The 19,678-nt window shown below is 38.3% G+C and overlaps 1 protein-coding gene and 1 pseudogene across 13 annotated transcripts in view; both read right to left on the bottom strand.

Annotated features, from left to right (window-relative positions):
• PPHLN1 (periphilin 1) overlaps nucleotides 1–19,678 on the bottom strand; it is a 99,271-nt gene that overhangs the window by 79,272 nt on the left and 321 nt on the right. For 2 of the 12 annotated variants that reach the window (XM_084876678.1, XM_084876676.1), the window contains exons 2-5: nucleotides 18,898–19,172; nucleotides 11,278–11,369; nucleotides 4,913–5,014; nucleotides 48–212 (exon numbers count right to left, since the gene is read on the bottom strand). In XM_084876678.1, coding sequence (XP_084732804.1) covers nucleotides 48–212; nucleotides 4,913–5,014; nucleotides 11,278–11,369; nucleotides 18,898–18,937 — 399 coding nt within the window. In that variant the 5' untranslated portion in view covers nucleotides 18,938–19,172. The remainder of the gene's footprint in view (nucleotides 1–47; nucleotides 213–4,912; nucleotides 5,015–11,277; nucleotides 11,370–18,897; nucleotides 19,173–19,678) is intronic. The other 10 variants (XM_084876677.1, XM_084876672.1, XM_084876682.1 and 7 more) reach the window with 5 other exon arrangements.
• Nucleotides 11,988–12,588, bottom strand: LOC311618916 (small ribosomal subunit protein eS8-like; annotated as a pseudogene). Its single transcript has one exon. The product of its transcript is annotated as a small ribosomal subunit protein eS8-like (transcript).

The raw sequence follows: 19,678 nt of genomic DNA on the forward strand, positions 1-19,678 counted from the left end.
ACTTATTTAAAAAAGTAACAATTAGTACATGGGGGAAATTTACATACTCCTCTGTGAGGCGGACCACTTCTTCGATCATGAGAATAACTGCGGCCCTCGTCATAGTCTCGGTAATCAACATGACTGTAATATCTATTGTAGCTTCCTTCAACCGGTCTGTCTAGCAGTGGTGGTTTCTTTGTCACAAGATTAACTACTCTAGGGCAGCCATCCTAAAACAGACAAAAAGAAATATATAACAATCACTAATTTCTCTATTTGGTTTTGGAAAGGTTTTTAAAAAGCATAGGAGATCTTATCCCTAATCAAATAAAGTATATGTATAAACAAACAAAAATGCTTTAATGAAATAACATGAATATAACTAACAGTACAGTCTTCACATGGATTAAAGGAAATAAAATTGTTCAATGAAGAAAACAAGGTGTTTAATAAAATAACATGCAGCAATGCAGAAAACCAACCACAAGTAAAAGAAAAATATTGTTTTAATAATAAATAACCACAGAAAGTAAGAGTGTTACAATAAATCTAATCTCTATTTCTCTAGGAATTTTAGAAATAAAACCATTTAAGATAGCATACATCTTTGATCTATTGTTAAAGTATACTGTTCATAAGATATGCAAGATTTTTTTACACATTAGCAACAGCAAATAGGGAGGTAACACTGAAGTAGGATGATCAAGAGGAAACATTTGCAGTCTCTTCACAGCTCTGGACAAATAAGAGGTTTGGATATCAAATAAAACCCAATGTAAAATTTGAATGAATTTTCAAAGTAATACGTTGTTAATGTTTTAAAGTTTTAGCAATTGAATGGATTATTTGTGGAGGTTAGGAAATTGGGCAGAGGGAGAACAACACTGGTTTTAGATTAGTAGCTGGTGTGAAGAAACAGAACAGAAATGATGATCAACAGTAAAAACTAGAGATACAGAGCACATATTTGTCAATTAATCTGCTCTTGAGCACTCATGCTAACTTTCTATCAATATCAGGTGAGATAGAGGTGGAAGAAACTGGTAAACTATCACAATATGAAAGACATGATCAATTAATGAGTTAATTTAACAAAATAAAAAAACAAAACATAAAGCCCAGCATTCAAAGCTGGATACTTTACCATACTAAACCTCAGTTCCATTATTTGTAAAATTAGCTAAATACTAATACCTACCTCATGAGGTTGGTGTGAGGGCTAAATAAGAAACAGGTTGTAAAGCATTTAGCACAGTAGCATAAACTAAGTGCTCTAAGATATGTTTGATTACTATTTGCGTAAGTCTCTGTGAAGCACTAAATTTTTTAAATTGTCTATTCCTTAAATTACTTCTTAGCATTGATAACTAAAACTATTAAGTTAGTAAGTTATTACATCCTATTCAAACTTCCCAGAGGGTAGGAAACTTGTTAATGTTCTTGAAAAAAAAATAAATAGTTCCTACCTACTTGACTAAAATATCTACCTAATTTTTTCCCCAAGGTGGTTTCCTTCTTTAGTATTTTAGATAATAAAATATAAGAGACATTTTATATGTTTTCATCAGACATAGTACACAGCCCTAGCTGGTTTGGCTCAGTGGATAGAGCGTCAGCCTGTGGACTGAAGGGTCCTGGATTCGATTTAATCAAGGGCACATGCCTGGTTGCGGGCGCAATCCCTACTAGGGGGGTGTGTGCAGGAGGCAGCGATCAATAATTCTCTCTCATAATTGATATTTCTAGCTCTCTCTACCTCTCCCTTCCTCTATGAAATCAATAAAAATATTTTTTTTAAAAAACATAGTACATAGATGAATTTATTGACTTTCTTCTAAACATTATCTTTCACTAAGCTTTCAATTAAATCTAAGCAAATGCTAAGCCTCCAAAAATGTCATTAACCCAAAATTAGTAACATTAGAATTTATAACATTTTCTAATTCAAAATCTATTATTCAAAAATGTCAGTTCAAACTTTGTTATAAAAGTAGAATTACTGCCGGGACCGATTTGGCTCAATGGATAGAGCGTCGGCTTGGGGGCTGAGGGGTCCCGGGTTCGATTCCGGTCAAGGGCCTGTGCCTTGGTTGCGGGCATATCCCCAGTAGGGGGTGTGCAAGAGGCAGCTGATCGATGACTCTCTCTCATCGATGTTTCTAACTCTCTATCTCTCTCCCTTCCTCTCTGTATAAAATCAATAAAATATATTTAAAAAAAAAAAAAAAGTAGAATTACTGATTTCTCCAGTTCTAAGAAACCATAAAATTCCATTCCACAATATCCTTATTTGTTTGTGCATGTTTATTTGGAGGATGGTGGGGTGCATATACCTAGACATTTCTCTAAATGGAGAGAGCTTCTTCCTAGGCAGCCAGTTCCTTTGTTCAACTCCCCCAGTTACTAGAAAATTATTTCAGCATTTTAAAATGTGTGTGGTAAAAATTTCAAAGAAGTAAAACTAGAATCACATTTAGTTATATATTTAACAAAATGTTTTTAAAAAATAATTTTAAAAAAAAACTAATGACAGCTCTTGTATCTGGCAATAAAAATCAAACTGTTTCTTATGTTTTGAGAAAGTGTTCAAATATAAGTACATTATAGCATCTCTGCTCAGTAGGCATCTAATCTTAAAGAAAACTCCCTAGCCATATGAAAAGATTTAAGGAAATGAAGATAACTATATAAGTCTGTGACAGAGCAAGAATATTTTCAGAGATAGTTCATGCCTTATCCAGATATAACATTCATGGATTTCTTTTTCTTTCTAATGAAGTCCATGATGAGTGGCAAAATTTCAGAATTTCTCTTTCAAAAGCTTATATTATTAAAGTTCAAACAGTAGTTTTCATTACCTGCAATGCCAGACCTGAATGAAAATACCATCACTGTTTGAAATTCCTGTACAAATCTTACAATAAGCTATAAACATGTAATTTTCCTCTCTAAATGCTAACAAAAATACACAAGGCTTCAGGACTGGTATGTTTGGTACCTCCATTTTAGAAATATCTTAGAAAACAATGGTACCATTACATACAAACCAGAAATAAAAACTAGAACTTTCAAAGTAAAACTTAAAACGTTTTTTATGATAAAAGGGATCATTTTCAATTAACAATGAACTCAATTAAATTATTAGGCTGGATACTAATTATGAGGATTACTATTACTTTGAAATTATTCTCCAATGTCAATAAAATATGTTTTGCACACATTTTAACACAAAAAATTTAAAATAAAAATTTTAATGTATAGCCAAAACCGGTTTGGCTCAGTGGTAGAGCATCGATCTACGGACTGAAAGGTCCCAGGTTCGATTCCGGTCAAGGGCATGTACATTGGTTGCGGGCACATCCCCAGTAGGGGGCGTGCAAGAGGCAGCCGATTGATGATTCTCTCTCATCGATGTTTCTAACTCTCTATCCCTCTCTCTTCCTCTCTGTAAAAAATCAATAAAATATATATATTTTTAAAATTTAATATATAAACACTCCCTCCCCCTTTAGCATTCTTCTCTTTTAGAGATACACACTGAAATGTTTATTTGCATTTAAAATATGGTATCTTGGATTTATTTCAAAATAATCTGAGGAGGAAAGCAGTGCAAGCACAGACAATACAAGATTAACCTGAATTTTGATAATTGCTATCCCAATTTTGTATCACTTTTGGCATCACATGCTTTTTACTAGAAAAGTACCTAACAAACCATATCTAACAGGCTGGTAAACTTTTATTTTCTAAGTATGAGGTTTCCTCACTCTGATTCATCCTGGTTTGTGACAAGTATTTTTACTGTAACACTTACTGGTTTAATTAGCTTGCTGAGTTTTCTTTTTTTAAAGGACATACTTACAGAGAAGAAGAGGTGGGACAGGGAAGGGAGGGAAGGGAGAGGGAGAAAGAAAAAGAGAGAGAGAGATACAAATGGGTTGCCTTCCTGCACTCCCTAACCTGAGATCAAACCTGCAATCCAGGCATGTACCCTGACCAGGAATGGAATCTGCAACCTCTCAGTGCAGGGCACAATGCTCAACCAACTGAGCCACTACGGCGGGCTCACTTGCTGAATTTTCAATGAAATATTCTGGGTCATTTCAATGCCTTTGGGGATAATGTATCAAATATATTTAACTGCAACTGTCCCAGAAAATCAGGACACATTGTTATGAATGTAGCCAAGAACTGATTATCTCTGAAAATAGTGACAACAAAAAAAGGTAAGCTCGGTAGGATGGGCTCAGTAGGTTTAGTATTATCCTGTGCACTGCTTGGTAAAGGGTTCAATTCCTGGTCAGGGCACATACTTGGGTTGTTGGTTCAATCTCCAGTAAGGATTCATGCGTGCGTGCGTGCAGAAGGCAGCTGACAAATGTTTCTCACATCAATCTTTCTCTCTTTCTCTGCTATCCTCCCCTTATAAAAGTAATTTGATAGACAAATAATTTTTAAAAGCTATAAAGTTATACACTGAAGATAAGTTTCCAATAATCAAATTTAGTGTAATTTAATATGGGCACCAAAAAATATGTGTCTAATTGCCTTTCCAGGTTTAACAAAGCTAGAAGGCCACAAAAGACCTGCTTTTATTAATGATAAAATAATAGTGTCATAGGTACCCTTTCAAGTCTCCCCTTCAAGTCATACTATATATATATCATATCCAATAGTTCCTCAAATACATTTCTGATATGTCAAATTGGGAATGAATGAAGCAAAGAGAGAAGAAGAAAATGCAGTAAAATTGCTTTTCTAATAGAAAATAGAACCCAAATATAAAAATTAGAGTATTATCTTTCTCCATCCCAGGCACTAATGATAGTGGTTTCTCACTTTTAAAAGAATTAACTACAGCCATACCAGTTTGGCTCAGTGGATAGAGCGTTAGCCTGTAGACTGAAAGGTCCCAGTAAAGGGCATGTACCTTGGTTGTGGGCTCATCCCCAGTAGGAGGTGTGCAGGAGGCAGCTGATTGATGTTTCTCTCTCATCGATGTTTCCAATTCTCTATCCCTGTCCCTTCCTCTCTGTAAAAAAAAAAAAAAATCAACAAAACATATATATTTTTAAAAAGTCTTTCTTAAAAATAAATAAATAAAAGACTTAACTACAGCTTTATATTTAGAAAATAATAATATGCTTTTTCAAAACTTTAAGTGAAATTTTTATTGCATTATGACATAGCACACTGTGCAAAAAAGTATACAAATCATATATGCACTCCTGGATAAATTCTCGTCAGTTAATCACATTGTGCAATTACTACTCAGGCCAAGAAATTGAACATTCCTAGCAAGGCAAAAGCCTTCCCATGCTCTCTCTGTCATTACCTTTGTCTTCCCAAATGTAACCACTTTCCTGACTAGTTTTGCCAGTTTTGAAACATTATATAAAAGAAAACACATAGGATATACTCTTGAGTATGGCTTCTTTCTTTCAGTATTATGTTTGTGAGATTCACACATTGTTGCATTTGGCAAAATTCCATTCATTCTCATTGCTGTACGGTTGTAAATTAATTTATCCATTCTACTGGTAGACATTCAGATTATTGCCATTTTGGAATTATTATTAATAATGCTGCTTGTGAACATTCTTACATATGTCAATATGATATAACAATATAGTTTTTAAGGAAATATTACTAGATAATCTCTGCATTGTAAGACACCATTTTAAAACTTTCAAGCTATGTTTTTATTAAATCTAGTCAGAAATTATAACTTAACTGAGCTACATTTCTAGTTTTAGTGTCACTTATCAGCTTAACCCAAGGATTCAGTTGAGACCAGGAAAGCAGATGTGACTATAAAATTTTTTCACCTAAATATAGGCAACAAATAGCAGTATCTGAGGTGTCATCACTAACAGAAATCTGATATTTATATAATATATCAAATTATTGTTATTGCAAATATCTCAAAATATCATTTACACTCATCACTACTTTGAAATTATTGCAATAAAACTCCTACCACTAGCTCTTGATATTTAATGATTTAAGGGCCTACCAACGAAGTAAATATACTACATTACAAATTTGGTTTTTAATATTGTAGTTTAGTATCTTCAAATAAGTGGTTCTGAGAAGGGGTCCATATATTTCACCATGCTCCTAAAGGGGTCCATGGAACAAAAAAAGGTTCAGAACCTGTGTTTTATTTAACTAAAATGTAGGTGTCACAGAGAAGGCATAATTTCCAAGAGCCACCGAAGGAGTACATAACTTATTGAGGGAAAGGAAAGGCTTTATGTTACTAACCAAAATAAGCCCAGTTCACCGGGGAAAAAAAAAAAAAAAAATGTATCTTGAGTCTTGAGAAGGGGGAATATGGGAATACAGGAGGATTTATAAAATAGGAGAGGTTGATTGGGGGGATGGGGAGACCAATCTAATGGAATTAAAAGGAAAAAAGGAGACCTGTATAAGGTCTGGGCATGTTCTGTGCTCTCAAAAGGAGAAAAGCAATCTAAGCTCTTCCCCCTCTAGGAGAAAACATGTAGCTAGAGAACGTAAGTAAGATTTCCCATTGGGCAGTTAGAGATAGTTGAGTTCAGCTACTCTGACATCAAGGGCAATTGTGGTATAAAACTTATCTCATGATTTCACTCATATGTGAAACCTAATGAACCAAATAAATGGATGACCAGAAATAGACCCAGAGTCATAGAAGCATGAACAGACCGTTGAACCTCAGAGGGAGGCGGGGGAGGGTGGTTATGCATAAGGGTATATGAACTCATTTGTATATATTCATAACCCATGGACACAGACAATGGGGTGGTGAGGATCTGGGCAGAGGGAGGACGGGAGTGGGCTAGAAGAGATTAATGAGGGGAAAAAGGAGGACCTATGTAATACTTTCAACAATAAAGATTTTTTTAAAAAGTAAAAAATAAAACATCTCTGCTTACTGCTATTGAAATTGTTTTACAAAGGAAAAGAGGCTCTATTTCACATATATATATATATACAAAAGTGGATTAAAAAATGCTTTTATTTGTTCAGATTTTACTACAATATCCTCATTAATTGGGGACTTCCATCAACCTGTGATCTTTATTTCAACTCCTGATATCATAAGTGGCATCAGTGTTCATCTACAATCTGTACTTTTAACTCTTCTTATAAGAATCACCTGATGAAATTTTTTTTTTGTCATAAAATATTTTATTGGGGGAAAAATCACCGTTTTCGCAAGAGAAGGGTAGGGGTCCCGCGACGCCAGGGACCTGATGAAATTTTAAACACTTATGTCCAGATCCCACCTGCAGATAATTATGACTTAACTGAAGGCCCAGTGCACAACATTCATACACTCTGGGGGGTGGGGGTGGGGGATTCCGTGGCCCCGCCTGCACCCTTTGCAGTCCGGAAGTCTGACTGACAGCTTAGGGTCATCCCCTGCGGGGATTAGGCCTAAACAGCTGGGGAACACACTTAGGGCTGCTATGGCTGAGCAGCGCTCCCCCTGTAGGAGCACACTGACCACCAGGGGGCAGCTCCAGCATCTGGTGGCCAGTACAAGGCACAGCAACCAGTCGTTCCGTCATTCAGTTGATTTACATATTACCCTTTTTTTATATAGGATTATCTGGTACAGGGCCCATACATAGGTATTTAAGAGCTCCCTAGGTGATTTTAATGTATAGCGAGGATTTAGTGCTCTAATCTAAATCCCTGATCCAAAAATCTAGCCTGAAAGTTTTCTTGATCTCAACACCAATTACCTTCACCCACCTTCTGTTCCTCACCACTATACACTGAAAGTTAATCACCCAGAACTGTTGTCTTGAAAACTCTACTAGTACACTCTAAATTACCAATTGCCTATCTTTCTGCCACACCCAGGTCTTCAAGCTCACTAAGCTTTTCTTGTTTCTCAACCCCTCACTTCTTTCCATCTACCTTCCCTCTCACTGCCTGGCTCCCTTTCTTAAACAGCCCATATTACATGGACTCCCCTTAGTCCATATCATATAATATATTACCTCCGTAATTCTCTGGGCCAGAACCTTCAATATCCTAATCTCCCTGCGTCTACCACTCAACTTGCAATCTTCAATACAACTTGCTTTCCTCACTGCTAAACTGGATTTCTTAGATATAAAACTTATGGTGCACAGAAGTCCTCAGCAAATCTTATTAAACACCCCTACTCAGAAGATATTTGTAATGTTTACTCCAAAACTTCAGTGCTGGACTAAAGTGTGCCTCTACCTCCTCAACTTTGAATAGATGATATTGCTATCTCTTATTTCAGAGAACAATAATGGTTATTAGATAGGAACTTTCTCAAATCCATTCTCACATATTACCCTAACTGAAGAACTGAAAGGCCCTTTTTATTGGTCTTCATGACACTGATATAATTGAGTAATCCCATTTTAAAACTCTTTCCCAGCTCCCCTGCCTAGCAAAAGCCTCCAGTCTTAATAACTCTTTAAGCCAACTTTTATTGCAATATGTTCTATAATGTATTATAGCATGCATACATAATGAAGAATGGTACACTTAAGGTTTTAGATCATAATTTCTTCCATAATTTCAGCATGAGTGGTTCCCATTGTCTGAAATTATATCCCTGTAAATAAATCCTGCTTACATTTTGTGGTATCTAAAACATTCTACGAGGTTCTATAAATGTACCATTCATCACCAAGTACTGTTTTGAAGATTAGGAAGTTCATACATAAAATCTCTCATTTGTAGTAAGCAGGCACCAGTTAAATATAAAATTACAGTAAATTACCTTTTAAAATAAGTTATCCCCGCCCTGGCCAGTTTGGCTCAGTGAATAGAGCGTCAACCTATGGACTGAAAGGTCCTGGGTTCGATTCCAGTCAAGGGCACATGCCTGGGTTGTGAGCTTGATCCCCAGTAGGGGGCATGCAGAAGGCAGCCAATCAATGTTTCTCTCTTATCACTGATGTTTCTATCTTTGCCTCTCCCTTTCTCTTTGATATCAATAAAATTATTTTTTAAAATATATAAAACTAGAGGCCTGGTGCACAATATTCATGCACAGAGGGGGAGTGTTCCTCAGCCCAGCCTGCACCCTCGTCAATCCGAGACCCCTCGAGGGATGTTCCACTGCTCAAAGATTGATCGGGCAGTTAGACATCCCTCTCACAACCAGGACTGCTAGCTCCCAACCACTCACCTGCCTGCCTAATTGCTCCTAACTGTTTCTGCCTGCCAGCCTGCTCACCCCCTAACCACAGTCCTGCCAGCCTGATCGATGCCTAACTGCTTCCCTGCAGGCCCGATTGCCCCTAACTGTCCTCCCCTGCTGGCCTGGTCATACCTAACTACCCTCCCTGGCCAGCTTGGTCGCCCCTAACTGCCCTACCCTGCTGGCCTGGTCACCCTAACGGCCCTCCCCTGCCAACCTGGTTGCCCCTAACTGTCCTCCCCTGCTGGCCTGATTGCCCACAACTGCCCTCTCCTGCTGGCCATCTTGTGTCCACATGGGGGCGACATCTTTGACCACATGGGGGTGGCCATCTTGTGTGATGGAGTGATGGTCAATTTGCATATTACCTCTTTATTATATAGGATAAGTTATCCCTTCGCTGTACCTTATTTTATAATTTGGGGCCATCTAAATGTGTTCAATTAAAAAAAAATAAAAAAGAGAAAGGGCAATCCCCAAAAACTGAAAGCAAAGTGAAACAAACACAACTATATATCCAGTTGGTGGCATAATCCCACCAAAAATTCTCTTAATTGTCTTTGAAAAATAAATTCCTAATGGGATATATCCCTGTACAGACAGGAGTTCTAAAAAATAAAAATAAAATTTTAAATCATCATTTTTCCCATTCTTGCATTTGTCCAACATTATGTTTATCAATATTACTTATTTGTTGTTCTAGGTAAATTATAAAATATTTTTATCAAGTTGAAAAAAATTAAAAATTAGAAACATAAAGTTTATACATTAACCTGAAAAGAAATCACATCCTATATAATAAGAGAGGAATATGCTAATTATCTGTTATGCCATGAAGCGTAACAACTGACCAGGTAATGACTGGATCCCAGATCTGCAGGAGGGTGGGGCAGTGAACTATAAGCGGAGACCTATAGGAGGGGGCAGGGCAGCAAGCTATGAGGGGGGGAAAGGGGAAGGGGGTGGGGGGAGCTACAGGAGGCCGGGACAGCAGGTGGAGAGCTATAGGATGGCAACAAGCTACTGGCTATAAGCAGGCAGCAGAGAGCTATAGCTAGGGGCAGGGCAGCAAGCAAGCTGGAGACAGAAAACTACAGGAGGAGGCAAGGCAGCAAGCCATGAGGAGGGCCGGGGGGGAGCTAAGGAGGGCAGTAGTGACCTACTGGTTCACAGACTGGTACGCAGGGCTACTAGTATGGTAATGATTAAGTCTGCTCATTCTGAAAGATATACGGTAAGTCTCTTCATTTTTTCCATCTTAAATCATTTTAGATCGACCCCAACCTAAGCTGTAACCTAGGCCAAATGACAACCTTGAAGGTAACACCACCCATCTAAGTGGGTTGTAGGATTTACTTGTAACATATAAGTAATAAACAATATATAAACAAATATATCCATTATACTATCAAGCCCACAAGCCCAATCTCCTGGTGCTTATAATGGGTCTGTGCAAAAGTTTAAGATTGACAGCTTCTTGACCTTCCTCAAACCCTCCCATGAGGTTCTATATAGGATTTTTCAGAGTGCATGTATTTATTCAATAAACACTGAACTCCTTACTATGTGCCATGTCCTGGATATAGTGCTGGGAAAATAGGAATAAGCAAAATAGCAAAGCTCCTTGAGAAAAGACCTGATTCAAAATTCCAACGCCCAGAGCCACAAAGAGACAAGCAGTCAGACAGCATACTGGAAGCTGCCTGCCTACCTGCTCCTGGTCTGCTTCTGCTTTAAAATTTCATATATCCAATTTGCAAACATTTTTAGGAACGTAGAAAAATAGGTGTCAGCCAATAACAGGAACAGGTATTTAAATACTTTGTGAAGTGATGGACTGACCTTTACCAAATCTAAAATTTTTTTCACAAATGTAAACCTTCCATTTTAGAAATATAAGCAGGAAATATAAAATAGGGATTTTCTAAATAAATAAAATGTTGACTTTTATTTTCAAACTTTTAACTTTTAAAAGGTAAGCTTAATCTATCTTATTTCAACCTAGAATGGTAAATTTTTGGCCCTTGAATATTTTGTTAAGAGGCCTAGATTTGGTGTACCAAAATTACTTAGATTCTAAGTTTTGAATTATTCTACATGTAGAAGGAACTTACACTAGAGTGATTTCGAGGAGGTGCTCGTTCTCTTGAAAGCCTTTCAAAGTCATGTCGTCCCTCAGACCACATTTCATCTCTTCTGTGAGCCACTATAGGATAAAAAAGAAACCAAAGAATTATAATTTTTTTTGTTATTAGGCAATAACAGAGATGAAGGAATAAATGACTACTTTCCAACACAAGTATTTTCTAGAGATACTTAAGGGGGAAAAAAATGTAAATGGCCAAAAGAAAAAAAGAATGATTAAGGCAATTCTTCTTCCAAATAATTTTGAAGTTTTCTTTGAAAGAAAATAGAAAGCACCCCCCGCCCCACATCCATTCTTTAAAAAAAAAAATCCTTGGATGAGTGTTTTTTTTTAAAAAAAAAAAAAAAAAAAAAAAAAAAAGACCATAGAGGTGTGGAGTTATTTCTGGGCTCTCTATTCCATTCCATTGCCTTCTATGTCTATTTTTTATTACTATGGCTTTGTAGTAGTTTGGCATCAGGTGGTGTGATTCCTCCATCTTTGCTCATCTTTAAGATTGCTGTGGCAATTTGGGGTCTTTTGTGGTTCCACATAAAGTTTTGGAATATCTGGTCTAGTTTTGTGAAACATGCCATTGGTATGAATTGCATTGAATCTACAGATTGCGTTAGGTAGTATGGAATTTTATTTTTTAATGAACACATTTATTACATGAGCTAAGATAGGAAGGAAAAGGACTTATTTGCCTTTCCAGGCCTTGATTGCTCCCAAATAAAACTCCAACCAACTCCTTGCCCTCTAGCACATAATTATCTGTGTAGCCACACTGGCCTGGTCTTAAAGCAATGCATGCAAGAAGTTTGCCCTGCTGAAACTTTTTGAAAAGACTGCTGATTTTGACATTCTTTCTCCTTTGATATGGTCTTCTGAATTTTCTTTGGTTGATTTTTGTTTAAAATCTCTTCCTCCTCCGGAGTCAGCTTAGCCCCCTTTTTGTGGCCCAGGGGCAGTGCATAGTGGATACAATGTCCTGTCAATGAACACAATGCAATTCTTTACTAAGCTCCTGGTGCAGATCAGTTCATTGCTGGATACATTGTAAACATCAATAATCCTTGTTTTGTATATGCAACACCTGGAGCCCCAGAAATTGCACACATATCAACTCAAGGCTCAGTACTTCTTGTAGCCTCCCCACATGCAGATTATGTGTATGTGGTGGTGTTCAATCTTTGTGTTGGCAGCAGGGTGTCTCAGCTCATATTTTTGCTTCTTTTGGTAGGGCTTTCTCTTACGCCATCTTATAGGGCTTATACCAATTGTCCCAAGAGATGCCCATGGCTTGGCACAGGCTGGAAAAAGCTAGTATGGACATTTTAATGATGTTAATTCTCCCTATCCATGAACACAGCAGATGCTTCCACCTAGTTGTGTCTTCAGTTTTTTTCTTCAATATATATATATAAAAGGCTAAGTGACCGACCATACATCCAGCCAACCATCTGGTACATATGACGCGCACTGGTGATTTAAAAATAAACATTGAAAAATAAATAAATAAATAAATAAATATAAACAAACATTACTAACGAATGCACAATACATATAAAGCTCTCACTGGCGCTAATTGCACACATTTTAATTTCATAATACTATCTATCTATACATATAAAAGGCTAATATGCAAAATGATTCCTCGGGAGTTTGACCAGTTCGATTGATGGCTATGATATGCGCTGACCACCACGAGGTGGCAAAGAATGAAGGCAGGCCCCTGCCAGCCAGCAGCCAGAAGGCGCTGGTCTTGAAGCAATGCATGAAGAAGTTTGCCCTGCTGAAACACCCTGATCAGTCCTGATTGCCAGCCAGGCCTAGGGACCCTACCCATGCAAAATTTTCTAGTATTATACATACTATCTTGACATGTCATTTTTTGCAGTAATTATCACACAAATCTTTCTTCTTTCAATGTACACAAATCTGTGCACTGGACCACTAGTGTTTATAATTTTTTAATTATAAACAGGTCTTTTGCATCCTTGGTTAAATTTATTTCTAGGTTATTTTTTATGCAATTGTAAGTGAAGATTTTCCAATTGTTCATTATTGGTGTATAAAAATGCATCTAACTTCTGCATATATTTGTATCCTGCTACTTTACTGAATTTATCAGTTCTAGCAAGTTTTTGGTGGAATCTTTAGGGTTCTCCATATACAATATCATGCCATCTGCAAATAATGAGTTTTACTTCTTCTTTTCCAATTTGGATGCATTTTATCTCTTGTCTGCTGGGGCTAGGACTTACAGTATGATGTTGAATAAGAGTGGTGAAATAGACATCTGTCTTGTTATTGATCTTGAGGGAAACACTTGTATAGCTTTTGTCCATTGAAAATCACGTTGGCTACAGGTTTGTCATATATGGCCTTTATTACGTTGAGGTATGTTCCCTTTATTCCTACTTTGCTGAGAGATTTTATCATAAAAGGGTGCCAGATTTTATCAAATCTTTTTCTGGATCTACTAATATGATCATGTGGTTTTTCTCCTTGATTTTATGTGGTGCATCATGGTAGTTGATTTGCAGATATTATACCAACCTTGCAACACCAGAATAAATCCCACTTCATCAAGATATATGATCTTTTTAATATATTGCTAGTACTTGTTGAGATTTTAGCATCTATGTTCATCAGTGATATTGGCCTAAAGTTTTCTTTCTTTGTAGTGTCTTTATCTGGTTTGGAATTAGGAAAATGCTGGCCTCATAAAATGAGATTGGGAGTCTTCTCTCCTCTTGAATTTTTTTCTAATAGCTTAAGGACAGATGTTAGCTCTTCTTAAATATTTAGTAAAATTCACCTGGGAAGCCAGGATTTTTGCTTTTTGGGAATGTTCTGATTACAGTTTCCATTTCATTAGTTATAATCTTTCTATTCATATTTTCTGCTTCTTCCTGATTGAGTTTTGGAAGATTGTATGTTTCTAGGAATTAATCCATTTTATCCATATTGTCCAATTTGTTGACATATTTTCTTATAATCCTTGTATTTCTTTGGTGTTGTTACTTCTCTTTCATTTCTGTTTTTATTTAATTGGGTCCTCTCTCTTTTTTTCTTGATGAGTCTGGTTAAGGTTTGTCAGTAATGTCTTTTCAAAGAACCAGCTCTTGGTTTCATCAATCTTTTGTATTGTTTTGTTTTGTTTTGTTTTTGTTTTATGCTCTATTTTGTTTATTTCTGCTCTGATCTTTATAGTCTTTCTCCTACTCACTTTGGGCTTTGTTTGTTGTTCTTTTTCTAGTTCCTTTAAATGTAAAGTTGGTTTATTTGAGATTTTCTTTTTTTGTTTCTTACGATAGGCCTATAATGCTATAAATTTCCCTCTTAGGACTGCTTTTGCTGTGTCCCATTCATTTTATTGTTTCTTACACTCTTTACAAAGAATAAAGTTGTTCCTTCTTTGGGCCTCTTACTAGAATACTGTTATATCAAATTATTTTCAATATACTTTTCTTCCTCTTCTCTCTCCCTAATATCACTGCAAAGTGAATGACTGTGCATACCTTTTACTCAGAAGAGGTATTGATTAAATACTAGCCAAATAAATAAACATAATATTGATGACTACCACATGAGCCATTCTGGAAAACATTAATACTACTTTATATCTTTTAATTATCCACAAAACTTCCAATGAGCACTATTAGATTATGGTTCCTTTCACACTTTTCATGACACCAGTGCCATTTCATTTTCAAGTAAAAGGTATTGATGAGAATTCTTTAGGTCTAGCACCCAAAGCAGGGATTCTCAACTCTAGCTACATATTAGAGCCATCTAAAGAGCTTTAAAGAAATACCAGTGTATAGGCCCTATTCTCTGAAATCCATATATAACTGGCCTAGGTGGGACCCTGACACTTTTTAAAAATCTTATCTCAGGATTAGATGTTCTGATCTAAAAGAAGGTAAACATATTCCTCATATACTAAATTGAATCAAGAAGTTTTTAAGAGCTGTCTTGAACTAAAAACTACATAATACTATTTCAATTGAAAATGTTTAAAATTCCAGGCAACTAAATTAATCTTGACACTTAAAGTTCATGGGGAAAAAACTACCATTGATGCCAATTAAAATGATCAAAATATAGCAAAGTATCTACTATAATTAGTCATTGTCCAGTGTTCAGAGAAAGACAAATGCAGAAAATAACAGAAGCTAAGAAAAGGGAAAGGAATTAGGGAAATAACATGTATATAAGAAAGTTGCAACTAACAAAAACAGAAAAAGCATATTGCAAAGGAATAGAAAATAGCCCTGCATAGGCATTCAATAAGTTTTCATTTCCTTCCCTGAATTATTATTCCTCCCATTCCAGATAAAACATGGAGGCTCTGAAAAGCTCAAGTTCCAAAGCCAAATGAAGCATGGAATCAGACTCAGGCTTGTATGATTTTAAAGTCCACACCCTATCCATCATATTACACTGCTTCACAGCAAAACAGGAAAAGACAGAGAGAACAAATTCAAGGGCATTAAATGGCTCAATATACTAGAAAATTAGAGGAGTTCACTGGAGGCTCATAAACCTGGAAATAAGGTTGGGGCAAAATGTGATTCCAGAAGATTATTAGGGTGTAAACAAGATGGATTAAGAGAGAGGTTAGCAGGCTCCAGGAAGCCGCTCCTCCAGCCACCTACAAGAGGGAGCTTTGCCAATACCTGTAAATCCAAATAAATACCCAACTTTCTAAACTGCCTGTTGCCAATAGAAGCCCTAGAATGAACCCCAGGATTAAGAGGTGGGGGAGGTGGGGTATATTTATAAAAAGAAAAGCCAAAACCAGTTTGGCTCAGTGGATAGAGCTTCAGCCTGTGGACTGAAGGGTCCCGGGTTCAATTCCAGTCAAGGGCATGTACCTTGGCTGCGGGCACATCCCCAGTAGGGGGTATTCAAGAGGCAGCTGATCGATGATTCTCTCTCATTGATGTTTCTAACTCTCTATCCCTCTCTCTTCCTCTCTGTAAAAAATCAATAAAGTATATTAAAAAAAAGAGGCGGTGTGGGGGGGGGGGGGGTGCATAGAGAAAAGGAAACCACTGACTGCTTCAAAACGAATCATGTGACTTAGAACTATGAAAGTACTGCATTCTCTACTAGTTTCACAAGTTACTCGGCTTTTCAATGCTTTAAGGATGCGTCTTTTATAAGACCCACCATTCTGTATTTAAAGACTTATAACAGGAGTCTTGATTGTCCATTGCAGATATCAAATAACTAAAATTACATAAGCTAGACAAATACCAGATGTTTGCTTATATATAACTAGAGGCCCAGTGCATAAAATTCATGCACAGGGGCGGGGTGGGGGAGGTGTCCCTCAACCCTGCCTGCACCCTCTCCAATCTAGGACCCCTCAGGGGTTGTCTGACTGCCAGTTTAGGCAGTTGGACATTCCTCTCACAATCCAGGACCACTGGCTCCTAACCACTCCCCTGCCTGCCTGCCTAATGGCCCTAACTGCTCCTCTGCCTGCCTGATTTCCCCTAAATGCCTCTGCCTGCCTGCCTGCCTGCCTGCCTGCCTGCCTGCCTGCCTGGTTGCCCCTAACAGCCTTCCCCTGCCAGTCTGGTCGCCCCCAACATGCATATAGCTGGGGTCCCTCAGCCCAACCTATGACCTCTTGCAATCTGGGAGCCTCAGGGGATGTCCTCAGGGGAGCAGGCCTAAGCCAGCAGTCAAGACATCCTTAGCTCTGCTACAGAGGCAGGAGAGGCTCCCGCCACCGCTGCTGCACTTGCCAGCCTTGAGCCCAGCTCAGGGCTTCTGGCTGAGTGGCACTCCCCCTGTGGGAGCACATTGACCACCAGGGGGCAGCTCCTAAATTGAGCTTCTGTCCCCTGGTATTCAATGTGCTTGCGTGGTTGCGTTATAGCGACTGGTTGTTCCACTGTTTGGTCGATTTGCATATTAGCCTTTTATTATTTACAAATCTAAATCTTATTTCACTATCTACATGGAAGTTAATCTTAATTGGCAAGTCTTCTTCCAATCTTTTACTCTCCATATGACCCTTAAAAAAAAGACAATCAATTAACTTTGTTAATATATCATTCATATCTGGTCTCCCTAATCAGGAATCCAAATAGTTTCTTATTCTCTGCCCTCCATATGCCCCTCTATCATTTCACTTAACCTCCTGTTCTCTCCCGAAGGATTATTAATGCCATCCTCATCACTCTGACACAGAAAAAACACACACTAACCTGGAGTTGTTTGACATAGTTCCCAAACTGGAATACCTCTTCCCAGTGTCATTCAACTTCCAACCATCCACCCAAGGCTCATTTCAAAATCTATCAATATTAGTCTCCACAATGCCCACTTCTATACCTAACACTTAAAATACAATATAATCCAGCCGGGATGGGTTTGGCTCAATGGATAGAGCGTCGGCTTGGGGACTAAAGGGTCCCGGTTTCGATTCCGGTCAAGGGCATGTACCTTGGTTGCAGGCATATCCCCAGGAGTGGGTGTGCAAGAGGCAGCTGATCGATGACTCTCTCTCATCGATGTTTCTAGCTCTCTATCTCTCTCCCTTCCTCTCTATACAAAAATCAATATATTAAAATATAATCCAAACTGTTGACTGACAGGCCACACGTGACTAATAGGCCCAAGTTTTGTGTTGTGGTATTTTAAATAAAATTTTATCCCATTGACAAAACTTAAAAATGGGAGATATCACTTTAAAAACAACAACTGTATTTCCAACTTTCCTTGAAAAAACTGGGTGCTATGGCAACCCTGGGATCACACAGTCACAATGAGCTGCACCTGAGCAGCAGATGAACCCTTTTTGAATGGCTCTTTGATGTGAAGTCTGGAAATGACAGTCCACTGCCTGATTTATGTGACTGTACCTGTAGCACTGCAATCATTCCAGAAATACCTGACCATCTGTCAAGCACTAGAATTACAAAAATACAGCCTCTCCCCTACAACCTACCTTAGTGGAAAAGGCAGAGAGACAAGCAATTAGGATACATGAGATAAGGGCTGTGATAAGGGAAGTAAAGGGCACATAATACATGGCTATGGTATCTAACTCTGTCTATGGGAAGTCAGGGGACACCCCTCAGAGAAAGTGACAGCTAAACTGATCTTTAGCAGTCACAAAAATTATCAAAGAAGAGATCAGGGAAGACAAAATGCCAGAGAGAGAGAGAGAGAGAGAGAGAGAGAGAGAGGGAGGGAGAGAGAGGGAGGGAGAGAGAGAGAAAAGCCTTTGCCAAGACCCTGAGGGGAAACAAAGTATCCGAGAAAGTTAAATCAGTTCAATATGGCTACAGCCATCACCCAACCTCAAAAGCAGGTGTCAAAGAAAAGTTTAATTGAAAGGGCCAGAGGGAAAAGCCAAGTGTTAGTTCAAGTCAAGAGATGAAGTAGAATTTCCATAGTGACGGAATATGTAAGAGTTCGTTAAGCAGGGAAGAGAGGTTTCAGAGGGCACAGCTGTGTTGAGAGATGAAATGTAGGAAGAAAAGGAGAGAGAAGCAGGGATAGTCTAAACCAAGGGAGGGGAGGCACAAAGCAGCACGGGGATGAGGGTGCAGTAGCATAGAAGACCAAAGGGGCTTACATCTCGGGCGGTAACCAAGGATAACGGGGATGTGGAGCATGGTAGTTTTGGCTGGCCACAAGTTTGGCAAGAGAATTAGTCCCAGCGGTCCCCTGGTGGACGCGGAGGCATTCAGGCCTCTCAAAATTCAGCTGCGTCCTGGCTGGATTGCACTTCGGTCTCTTTGTAAGACATCGGCTTCAGTCTGGCTTGTGCCGGCTCCAGGAGAGGCTCTGGGTTCCAGGCTGCGGCCACGCAGGCTCCCATGGAGTGGTTAGAGGCCTGGTCTGTGTGTGCTGGTGGGTAGAAGTTTAGTATAAACTACCTTGTATTATTTTCTGATTTTTCTGTAGGAATGATGGGCCTGCATACATCCTCTTAGAAAAAAAAAAAAAAAAGCAGTCGTGTGCCCATTGTAGATTTACAGGAAGAAAAAAAGGTGCCAAGAAGTTCACCATGTGTCCATACCAGTACTCAAGAGGAGTCAATCCCAAATCCAAGTTCCCCCAACTACAATAGATTAAGATATCTGCCAGAGGAAAGAGGGGGGAAAAGAAAAAAAAAAGCCTGTTTTGCACTTTTTTGTAGCTCTCAAAAGTGCCTAACAGCAAACTGGATACGCCGAACACATTCAGTAAAATTTACCGACTTCCTAGCATTTCTGGCGTCATGGAAGTTACCTCGTTCAGTCCCCTTTGGCATATTAAGGCGCTAAAGAGACGCGAACTGTATCTCAGACTTCTTGCTTTTTTTTTTTTTTTTTTCCAAACTCCACTGTGTCTGTCTGTTTCCCCCCCTCAAC

This window comes from Pipistrellus hanaki (assembly GCF_964339955.1).
Source record: "Pipistrellus hanaki genome assembly, chromosome: 3".
Taxonomy (NCBI): Eukaryota; Metazoa; Chordata; class Mammalia; order Chiroptera; family Vespertilionidae; genus Pipistrellus; species Pipistrellus hanaki.